The sequence below is a fragment of the Aquarana catesbeiana genome, linkage group LG07 (genome assembly GCF_042186555.1).
Source record: "Aquarana catesbeiana isolate 2022-GZ linkage group LG07, ASM4218655v1, whole genome shotgun sequence".
Classification (NCBI taxonomy): Eukaryota; Metazoa; Chordata; class Amphibia; order Anura; family Ranidae; genus Aquarana; species Aquarana catesbeiana.
This window is the reverse complement of record NC_133330.1, coordinates 61,677,408-61,689,630: the sequence shown is the minus strand read 5'-3', so window position 1 is coordinate 61,689,630 and position 12,223 is coordinate 61,677,408. Positions and strand designations below refer to the sequence as shown.

At 43.1% G+C, this 12,223-nt stretch overlaps 1 protein-coding gene across 1 annotated transcript in view; it reads left to right on the top strand.

Annotated features, from left to right (window-relative positions):
- The window catches only part of PXK (PX domain containing serine/threonine kinase like), a 136,388-nt gene extending 126,385 nt beyond the window's left edge, over positions 1–10,003 (top strand). Inside the window, exon 18 of the mRNA XM_073592217.1 lies at positions 291–10,003. Coding sequence (XP_073448318.1) covers positions 291–487 — 197 coding nt within the window. The 3' untranslated portion in view covers positions 488–10,003. The remainder of the gene's footprint in view (positions 1–290) is intronic.
- The last annotated feature ends 2,220 nt before the right edge of the window (positions 10,004–12,223 follow it).

Sequence of the window (12,223 nt, the reverse complement as noted above, 5' to 3'; positions counted from 1 at the left end):
TGGGGCTAGCATTTATTTAGGTGAACCTGTTGATTTGTAATTTATTGGCAAAATACAAGTTTATGTTAAGCATCCAGTAGCTCATGTAGTAGAACTCTGTAGTAGGCACAAGTTTACTGTCCTGTATTATGAGGATGTTTCTTAAGGTTTTATTGCAGATTGTCCATATTTAAGTATAGCATAATAATATTTAAGGCTTACATATGTTATTTCAGCTGTATCAAAACCATAAAGTAGGCATTCTTTACAATGTTATATTTCTAATATGTCAATCTCATGTTTTTACACAGGAAATGCAACATCTCCAATACCAGTACCACCGCCTGCGCCTCTCCCTCCTCCAAGCAAGGATGTGCCAACACAGTCGGTCGCCCCCACAGTGAATGGTACAGACCGTGGAGCCTTACTTAATTCCATTAAAAGCTTCAAGAAAGGAGTGCTGAAAAAGTCTGTGACCAATGACCACAGCACCCCACGGATCAGCTGAAATCAGCAATTGAACTGCATCTGGGCATAGGCGCCAAATATGGTGTGTGTATGTGCGTGTGTATATATATATATATATATACCCGGTATATATATATATATATATATATATATATATATATATATATATATATATATATACCCGGTATATATATAATTATGCTTGGGTTGCTCTCAGTTCAGATGTTTTATTTTAGAGCAGGATTTAAATTCTGGAAAAGCAAGTGTATAGTGGAAAGAAGGCCTTACGTTTTAAGAAAGGTTGAAGTGTAAAATATAGGCCTGGTCTGGCCTAATTAATTCACAGTACTGGACTCGCTTATCAAAGTTTCGCAAGGCGGGACTCTCGCACCTTGTACATATCGGCTTCACTTTTTTAAGAGCAGTGTGCACAGATGTACAGCAAGCTTCTACAAAGCATATGCAAAGCTTTTATCCAGCTTCAAGCAGCATGTTTGAAATCTTTAAAGCACCCTTCAGCTCAAGTTTGTGAAGATCACAGATCTTAAAGAGGAGCTCCAGTCCCCCCCCCCCCCCCCCCCAAAAAAAAGTCAGCAGTTACAAATACTTTAGCTGCTGAATTTTAATATAAGGACACTTGCCTATCCAGAGATCCAGCGGTGTTGGCACCCGAGCTGATTCTTCAATCAGCTTTGGGTGCAGGCGCTGGCATCTTAGGTAAGGGGAAACCGGCAGTGATGCCTTCGGACTTTACAGCTGGTTTCTTACTGTGCGTATGTGCATTGCACTGTGAATGGGGAATGGTCCCGCACTCTTCTGGGACCCATGTGTGTCCCAGAAGGCTGCGGGGGGAGGAGGGGCCGAACATCCTTGTAGATCACCGCGGCGATCTTACCTGGAAGTGGAAGTGGGTACCTGTCAAAACCAGGTACCCACTCCCCCCCTCCCCTCAAAAAAAGTGCCAAATGTGGCAGTGAAGGGGGGTAGGGTAAAAACAAGCAGAGCTTCCCCTTTTGGGTGGAGCTCCGCTTTAAAAGGGACTGTCACTTTAAATAAGCTGCTAGCAGGCTTCAGTAAGCTTTAGCACTACTTGAAGCTTGTTTAAAGCAGAACTCTAACCAAAAATAATAACATTAAAATCCCAATATGTAATGCAAATGGTCGCTGTGTGCTAGTGCTGGGTTCAGGGGTTAAAACAGACGACGATGAGAAGATACAACACCTCCTCACCACCTATCAAATGCTTTCAGAAGAGTGATTCTAGAACTGATCGCTCTTTAGAGAGCCAAGCTCGTGTGAATTAGTCCTAAAAACTACATTTAAATATATCTTAATGATACCAAATCTGCATTCATTATTCTCTTTATTAACTGCCAAGAAATTGGCTTTAAAATGTCAGCACTCCCACTAACATTATCTTTCTGGAACTGAGTTTGCTTTGACAGAGCTTCCTCAAAGCTTTGCAAATGCTTTAAAATCTTGCAGTACACATTGGTCTTTAATATACTAAATACCATATGTACAAGGCCTTAACACAAACACGTGCTTTGCCCATGCGGAGCAATGCAACAGGTATACTTTAATGCTTCCCTCCCCAGCAGCATACGCGCACCTCTTCCTGCACTTTTCTATTGCTCCGTTCATCCACACCGGTGAATGTGTGCTGCCGGGGAAGGGTACATTAAATTAGACCTGCTGCCTTTGCCCTAAATGGACAAAGCACAGATTTCCTTTGTGCAATCTATGTTGCATATAGTAGTCTGTTTTTTTTCTGTTGCTATGTAGGTAAAAGTTAGAATGCAATGCAGCAGAGATTTGTACGAGACAGTCCTTCCTTGCAACCCTTTGGTATATGATGCCAATTTTGTCTTAAAGTAGTTGTTTACCCAAAACCAAACTAACTCTAATCCTATTTGCAGCCGCATTCTAAAACTAATCTATCTAGCCCTGTAAAGAAGAAATTGCTATACATACCTTTTCTGAAGCCGATTCGGTCCAGTCTCTGGCGGCGGATGCTGTGTGCGGGAGAGAACCGACAACAGCCGTAAAATGCCAGCGAAGTGACGTCACCCATAAACATACTATGGGGCTTTCGTTGTCTGCTGCCTCTCCTGCACACCCCTACATACTGAAGCCACCACTGACAGGTCAGTTTGGGACCGGATTGGGGCGGCTTTACAGGGCTAGATAGCTTTTTTTTTTTTTTTTTTAGAATGTGGCTGCGAGTAGGTTTTGCGTTTTGATGAACTTCTACTTTAAGAGATCATCTTACAGATTCAGTAAACAGATCATCTCCTTGTACAGTTTACCATGCACAATGTATCCCTTCCGCTTGAATGCTGCAATGTAATATTTTGGCATAAAACATACCAGTCATTTGGTAAAGTCTAGTTGCTGCTTAACTTGCCTTAAAGAGATTACTGTTAAAGTCAAAATACAGATTTGTTAAGGGAACAAGCCCTAGATTATCTGGGCAACTTTCAATATCCGCTAATCTTATTCTGCAGCTGTTGAGCAAAGACCACAGCAGTTGCAGATGATTTAAAAGTGACTGCAAAGTGGGAAGTCTTCTGCTCAATCCCAGTGCTGTATGATACAGTGCATCCCCGGCATCTGTTTAGATGTGGGAAGTTTTATGCTGAACCCCAGTGCTGTATGATACAGTGCATCCCTGGCATCCATCAAGGAGTGCATGCCTCCCAAAGTAGATATTACAGGGTTAACATCAGGAGGCAAGGTTTGCTAGATTGTATTGCTGAAATCTTCAGCCATATGTTTTAAAATATGTATGTAAACTTGAAATCTGTTTTCATTTTGTTTGGCATCATTCTTGACTTTCTTTAGCACAATGATAACCCGAAGCCAATGCCTTGAAGTTAGCAGCAGTGTTGTCAGCCTGTGCGTACGATCTCTTGGTTGGCTTCTGGATTGTATGTCATGTCTATCAGATAGGCAGCTCAACAGCCAACTGAAGGTGCTCACATGGCATGCCGACAAGCTGCTGCTAATACTCTGGCAATGACTTAGCATTGTCAGTCTGCAACCGGAAGTTCTGTTACTGCCAGGATCTCTAGGTGAAAAATGTTGTAACAGTCACAAAAAAGGAGTTGATTAAAGCTGAGGTTTAGGCTGGGTTCACACTATTGCTAATTGGATGTCAGGAGATTGTGATGGCTCTCTATGGAGCCAGTTCACACATCTTCAGAGAAAATTGCACAGGGGTCCTGTGCGTCTTCGAGTCCAAATTCAGCCAAAAAATTCAGACTGAAATCGGACCTGAAACGGTGGACAAGGACACACCAGACCTGCTGTGAACCCGCTCCGTACTGCGGTGTGAACCCAGCCTTAATCTGCTTTATATTTTTGTTTCCCAGGTTCCTCCCTTTCCCCATCAACATCATAATGAAAAAAATAACCAAAAATCTTTACTTTTTTTATTACATGCCTTATTTTAAACCTAGTGAGAGCATCACTTGATCTCTGTGCTTCTCTATGTAGTACAAGCAGATCATGGATAGCAAGAGGGGTCAGCAGGGTGCTGTACATAGCTTCCTGAAAACATCACAGTACTCCTCTCAACAACCCCGAACCCCAGGGTTTTTTTTTTTTGTTTTGTTTTGTTTTTTTGACAAATTAGGCAAATATCAATATACCTTGATGGGAGGATGTCAGTGTAGAGGAGTGGGTGTTCCTAGGAGGCTGCATTTACATGGAGACAGTCCTAGGTAATGCACACATGTGATACTGAGCCGCCATGAACGAGGGGACAGGCCAGGGACAGTAAGGCTGGGGAGAAAAGTGCTTGATGATGGTGTACGTCCTCCAGCCAGAAAATTGTGCAGCAGCTTCTAGTGCATACTGAGAGAAGCTTACAGTGTGCGGTGAAATACAGTGTAAGCTATTTCAGTACAGGAGAGGAGCCTGTACAACTGTGCAAGATTGAAGGTAAGACTTTTAGGTTAAAGGATAAGTTCACTTTTAAAAAAATAAAAACAAATGCACAATTTTTTGCAGGTAAAAAAAAAAATGTGCGTTTTTTTTTTTTTTTTAAAGCCTGTAAAGCATTGCACCAGTGATCAGCAGATTGCTGGTGCCATGTTTCTGCTTACCTGTACAGGATATACGGGCAAGCGGATACACTGACAGGAAGAATCAATGAACCTTGTGGAGCACTAGGATGTCAGCACTTGTAGTCTATTAATTCACAGAACTCTGTGAATGAATGACGCAGCCCCGTGTGGGCGGAGTCCTGCACTGCCGCTCTGTTTTCAAAAACTTAAAGCTAGTACAGAGAACTTCTCCCCGTACTGTGACACTGTACCCAAACAAAATTGACGTCCTTTTTTTCCCACAAATAGAGCTTTCTTTTGGTGGTATTTGATCGCCTCTGCGATTTTTATTTTTTGCGCTGTAAACAAAAGAAGAGCGATAATTTTGAAAAAAAACACAATATCTTTTACTTTTTGCTATAATAAATATCCCACATTTTTTTTCAAAAAAACTATTTTTTTTTATGTAATCTTCTACATATTTTTGGTTAAAAAAAATCACAATAAGTGTATATTGATTGGTTTGCGCAAAAGTTATAGCATCCACAAAATAGGGGAAAGATTTATGGCTTTTTTTTTTATTAGTAATGGCGGCGATCTGCTTTTTTTTTTTTTTTTTTTAATATCGGGACTGCGATATTGCGGAGGACAAATTGGACACTTTTGACACTTTCTTGGGACCATTGACAATTTATACAGCGATCAGTGCTATAAAAGTGCACTGATTACTGTATAAATGTCACTGGCAGGGAAGGGGGTTAACACTAGGGGGCGATCAAGGGGTTAACTGTATTCCTGTGTTCTAACTGTAGGGGAGGATGGGACTGTCTAGGAGGAGTATCTATGTGCAGTGAAGTATGGTGCTAAACCAAATGAAAAACAGATTTTGGGTTTGAAATGGAGTGCTAGGGATGCTGTACTTCATACTATAAATTTATTCTAAGTTGACCTCATACTTTATGCATAGTTCCATGAGCGTGGAAGTGACCTTATAGCAGACCTGGGGAATGAGGTTTCTAAGAAAGATTTACTACAGTTTTTTCTGTCTTTTTTTTTTTTTTTTTTGTATAATCTTTATTTTGTAGAAGACAAATGACATGCCATGTCCAACATTTCTGAATAAAGTCTCAAACCCACATGGGCTCGTAGCACATAAAAAAGGAAAGGAAATACGAGGTGAATATTTTGCAAGGTAGCCAAAGGGCTATCCCCATTAGGGGTTTATGAAAGTCTCATTGGAAGTAATAATCACAGTGGACATCTTTAGTATGCATATAAAACAATTGGTATAGAAGAGCCTCTGTATGATAGCCCTATCGCAGGCGCTATAATTAATTTCTTAATGGAAATATGGTCACCTAGCCAGCACCCGATACAGGGGGGCAAGAAAAACCTCAAACTAACCTCCCACTGCCCTCCACGCGGGCCAGGGGTACCTGAGATTGATGATAAACCCTTGGGGGGGGGGGGGGGATAGATAGTACCACCTCTGAAGAAGGGGCCCTCCTCTCCAGCGAAGAGGCATTAGGCATTATGTCCATTGACATCATGGTGTGCAATACATAAACCACCATCCCTGTAACAGGGGATGTATACAATTTTTGAAAGGTATAGGAGAGGAAATGGCCAGAATCATACCTTGAGGTCTTGAGGTCTTGTGCGAAGCCTTTTCCATGCCCATACCAAGCACCCCGCTCTTGATTGGAATAGGTGGCCCATCGGGACTCCGAAAGCTGCCGCTCAGCGAGGGATGTCTCTCTGCCCCCTAGGTTCATAGTGGCACACTGGCTTTAAGGGATGGTTCTGCCAGTTCCAACAGAGCCGCTTTTTTTGTATTGGCTAATTGGAATTGGAGGGATGTGCTGGACGAAATAAGTCGGGGAGAAAGGAACGTCGAGCCCTAGTATGTCTTATTTGGTCCTTGATATCTTCCCAAAAGGGTTTAATTAAGGGACATTCCCACCATACATGGATAGGTGTACCCCTGTGTCCACAGCCCCGCTGTGGACACAGCATAGCTTAGACCTGGAGGGATAAATACATGCCAAGTCTACCAGCGGGACATTATCGTTTAGTTTGTTTCCTGGGTTTTAGAGTCAATAGAGCATGAGTGGGTGAGCTGATTATAAGTGGGTTAATTGGGGCTCAGTAAGTTCGCGCCCCAAGTCTCTTTCCCACACCTGAATATAAGGAAGCTTAGACTCGTGTGTGGCAGAGCTCAGTAGTTGGTATAGTTCAGCTACCATATGAGGTATTGGTTCTTCAGCTATGAATAAGTGTTCAATCGGTGTAAGGGAGGAGAGGTCTCTGAGTGGCCGTGTATCTAAAAAAAAAAATGAAGTTTTCTATACCTCCAAAAGTCCATTCATGAGCCCATATGTCTAGCCTGCAGGGCGTCAAAGCTCAAGAGCTTACCATCTTTCATGAGTTTACCACAACTGGCGTTGCCATCACTTACCCAGGGCCCAAAGAAGGCCATTTTGCTCACCAGGGGGAAACCATAGGAACACGCCCAGCGTGGACACTTTCAGAATTTCCCCAGAAATTTCAGCATTTCACCCAGAGCAATGGGCAAATGTTTTTCATTTGACACTGTCAGTACATCAAGGAACATGTACGAACATTAGGGAACATTTACCTATCGTGTTACACAATGTGCTTTGTTGTGGGCCTTGGGCAGGGTTCACATATATGCAAACTGGATTCTTTTTACACCGCATGACATGTGAATGTGGCCGGCAGTCAAAGGAGCCTGTTCACACATGTCCGAGATGGCCACGGTGCGGTTTCAAAAAGGGTCCTGTGCGGTTTTGGGTCCTGGACTGAAAACCGCAGCTGCACATATGTGAACCCAGCCTTAAAGTAAAGGTAGAAATGTGAAAGCTGCCAACTTGTCAACTTGGTTCCTAATGGTGTCTTTCCGGAATGTTATCCAGACCCTGACTTTATTTTGTAGTAACTGACCAGGAACAAGAATGCAGGCAGTGAAGGCTGAACTCCTGTCCTCCATACTTGTTTTGAGATGGTGACTCACTAGGAATGGAAGCTAGGAACAGTCAGTCCTGGAGCCTATTCAATGGCTGCTGCTATATTTCTATTGTCAGAGGTTCCCTGTAATTGACTCTAAGGACTCAGAACAGAGCAATCATCAATAATAAAATCACCTAAACGCAAGGTACTGCCAGCCAGTTTGGGTGTCCTCTACTGTAGCAATTGGTACTCACAGATCTCCATGAGGTGATGTCACCGCACTTGTAATTCATTGCTTGCTTCCTCCAGTTCCAAACCGGTATGTCTGTATCTTAGTACAGACCTGGAGCTAGGGGAAGAGTCTGCAGGAGCCTGTGATGCCCTGATTGTGGTTACAATGTTCTGCAGGCCCAGAAGGCACAAAAGAAGAGCACATTTTTTTCTTTTATCCACATGGGTGCATTTTATTTTATTTTTTCCCCCTCAAAAAGTGGACTATGCCTTTTAATGATGCTGAAGCTTACTGGAAGCCTAGTTAAACTCCTTTAAAGTGAGAGCCACACTCTCACAGAGCTATAAATACTGCAGCTGCTGATGTTAAAAAAAAAAAAAAAAAAAAATCACATACTTACCAGTCCATGGAGTTCGGTGCTTTCTTCCCGCAGCCGCTTCTTTTTACAGCTGCAGCCCCTTCACGCCACCATTTTGGATTTGGGAGCCGGCTGGGACTTCCTGATGAATCACAGCTGGCTATTACTGCGCATGTGCAAGATTGCGTGGCACAGTGAGACTGGTCCTGCAGCCCCCTGGAATGTGTGAGGTGTCCTAGGAGGCTGCGGTCCAGAATGGGAGCAGGATTAGCAATATCATTATCACCTAGATAAAAATTAAGGAAATGGAAGCAGGTGCCTGTGGAAAAAAAAAAGCTGCCCCTTCCCCGAAAAAAATTAAATAAGCACCTCTAATGTGTTGGGCCCCTTTCACACGGGGCTGTCCAATCAGGTCTGCCAGTCAGTTTGTCAGGCGTACCTGATTGGACCCTCCAGTCTCTTCTATGGTGCGGCGGATTTGCTGACCCCTGCCGCCATCCGATCTGATCCTGTCTGCCAAAAACAGATGGATGGTGGTACTATTCGCCATCCGTCTTGTGGATCGGATGGAAATGGATAGGCGGTCCGTTTCCATCCGATCACCCTATAGAAGAGAGCAGGACTGTGTCTGTGTGCACTCTGCATAGCGGAGCGAACACGGACCTGCCATCTGCCTGATCAGCTGAGAGATCCCCCCGCTGAGCAAGCGGATCCTGCTAAGCGGAGGAGTCTATGTGAAAAGGGCCTTAGGAGTGGGAAAGAGGATGAGCGTTACTTTCACTTGTAAGTAAAGATCTGCTTTAAATACAACAATACTGCTTCATTGCATTTAATATAAAGGGAATGCTAGCAGATAGGTTAGATCTTGTCTAGCAGCCTGAAATGTGTGTCTACTTTGTACAGAGAATATGATTGGATGGCTCATGCGTTATCCGACCATCATCCAATGCAGTTCATCTGTGGAAAAAAAAAAAGCTATCCATCTACATGGACCCACAAAAAAAGCCACTCTCTAACTGCACTGGGGGGGGGGGGATCTGAACAAACAAGTTTTTCATTTGGACAGGGAATGTATTGTATCTATAGTTTACACAATTTACTGTGAAACAACCATCTGCAGAATGATAACTGACGCTGAAATCTGGGCCAAGTCCTCAGAGGTGTACACTTAGGGTTTGGCTTGAAGAAAAGGTGGCAACCCTAAAACATTAGCAGCCTGGGACACCTTTGGGTGCCCCAAGGAGAGTAGTAAAGCAGTGCGCATAGCGTGCTGCAGCAAAATGTGGGTGTGGCCAAATTGCTTTTGCTGACATCACCCTGCTCCCGAGTGATGCAGAACCTGCCCCCAGTCAGCCTCCCGCAGCTCTCGCGCGGCAACAGATTAGTGTGTGATTATCTTGGTTACTTGGGGAGCCACAGCCTGGTCTGAATAATGTGTCTGGGTTTCAATCTGCCTGAAACCCGGACACACGATTCAAAACCTGGACTGTCCGGGTGAATCCCAGACAGGTGGCAACCCTATGTACACTGCTCATAGCAACCAGATTCTTCCGTTAACACCTCCAGTACAGGTTCATTTACAATATAACTGGTGGCTATGAGCAACAGACAACTGGGATCACTAAGCCCCACAATACCAGAAAGTCACTACTCTGGTTTCCAGCAACATGCATTCAAGCGACTGTGCTTTAACATCTCCTTTTAAGACTATAGGGTGTTTACAATGTTTAATCTGTTACCAAAATGTCATATATTAGCCGGGCAATGAGATATTGTATTAATATAGATGGTACACTTGGTGAATTTGAATCTAATTTACTTTTTGTGCACTTTAAATCTGTTTTACAGAAGGCAGAGGGATTGTCATGTGTATGATTATTGGGCTCAGTAATACAATGTATATTCAGTCATATTTTTAATAAAATAAACTTGTTCCATGATCTCTTATCTGTTCGTATTGTCAGTCATTTTAAGGTCATTCCACTCAAAGTCACAGGGTAAAATTGGGTTTAAAGGGAAGCTATAGTCTTGGGGCAACTAATGTCCTGACTACCTATCATATATTTTGGAGTGCCAGGACAGTAGAAGCACCCACAAAATGTCCACATTTAAGAGGCATGGTGAGTCTTTTGAAGATTGTTTTTTTTTTTTTTTTTTCTTTTTTGCCACAAGTTTTTGAACAATGCAGAAAGAAAATGAAAATGGAATTTTTCTTTCACAAAGTTGTCAATTGTACCACTTGCAGACTGCCCGCCTGCCCACAATGTACTGCGGATGGGCGGCGCGTACAGGCACAGCAACTTACTGGTATGACCCTATGTGATTGTATACAGCAGGAGTTTGTTGGCAATGATTCATGGCCAGGACTTGCTGATCAGCTGTGTCTAGTCACAGCCCAGAGCTCTGTGTTGACAGTCAACACAAGGCTCTGCACAGAAGGAACAATCTCTGTTTCTCAGGGATAAGAAGCAAATAGCTATTTAGTAAAAAGCAGCACAAATTGACACATGTTGGGTACACATTTAACCCCTTGATTACCCAAGATGTTAACCCTTTCCCAGACAGTGTCATTGGTACAGTACAGTGACAGTGTATAGTATTATCACTGATCACTGTATTAGTGTCTCTAGTGATGTCAGTGGCAGTTAGTTCCCATCTGGTGTAAGTTAGTGTCAGATTGACCCTCTCCACTATCACAGTCCTACTCTTAATTCTGATGATTATGGCTTACAGCTAGTGAAAACACAAATTTCAGTACTCAGAAAATTTGAATATTGTGAAAAAGTTCAATATTGTAGACTCATGGGGGTAGATTTACTCAAACTGGAGCACTCAGAATCTGGTGCAGCTGTGCATGGTAGCCAATCATCTTCTAACTTCAGCTTGTTCAATTAAGCTTTGACAATAAAACAAGGAAGCTGATTGGTTGCTGTGCAGAGCTGCACCAGATTTTGCATTCTCCAACTTTAGTAAATCTCCCCCATGGTGTCACACTCTAATCAGCTAATTAACTCAAAACAACTGTAAAGGTTTCCTGAGCCTTTAAATGGTCTCTCTGTCTGATTCAGTAGGTTACACAATCACGGGGAAGACTGCTGACTTGTTGATAGTTGTCCAGAAGATAGTCATTGACACCCTCCACAAGGAGGGTAAGTCACAAAAGGTCTTTGCTAAATAAGCTAGCTGTTCAGAGTGCTGTATCCAAGCATATAAATGGAAGGTTGAGTAGAAGGGGAAAGTGTGGTAGAAAAAGATGCACAAGCAACAGGAATAAGCCTTGAGAGGATTGTGAAGCAAAGGCCATTCAAGAATTTTGGGGAGATTCACAAGGGTGGACTAGGGCTGGTGTCAGTGCTTCAAGAGCCACCTCACCCAGACATATCCAGGACATGGGCTACAACTGTCACATTCCTTGTGTCCAGCTCCCTCCTGAACCAGAGACCACATCAGAAGTGTCTTACTTGGGCTAAGGAGAAAAAGGACTGGACTGTTGCTCAGTGGTCCAAAGAATTTTGCATTGCATTTGGAAATCAAGGTCCCAGAGTCTGGCAGAAGAGTGGAGAAGTACAGAATCAAAGTTGCATGAGGTCCAGTGTGAAGTTTCCACAGTCAGTGATGATTTGGGGAGCCATATCATCTGCTGGTGTTGGTCCACTGTGTTTTATCAAGTCCAAAGTCAGCCCAGGAAATTCTAGAGCACTTCATGCCTCTCTCTGCTTTATGGAGATGCTGATTTAATTTTTCCAGCAGGACTTGGCTCCTGCCCACACTGCCAAAAGTACCAATACCTGGTGTAATGATCATGGTATCACTGTGCTTGATTGGCCAGCAAACTCGCCTGACCTAAACCCCATAGAGAATCTGTGGGCTATTGTCAAGGCGAAGATGAGACACCAGACCCAACAATGCAGATGAGCTGAAGGCCACTATCAAAGCAACCTGGACTTCCACAACACCTCAACAGTGCTACAGGCTGATCGCCTCCATGCCACGCCGCATTGATGCAGTAACTCATGCAAAAGGAGCACCGACCAAGTATTGAGTGCATACTATACTCTACATGGACACACTTTTCAGTAAGTAAACATTTCTGTATTAATTTTTCTTTTTATTGGTCTTGTGTAATATTCTAATTTTCTGAGATAATGAATTTTGGGTTTTCACTCA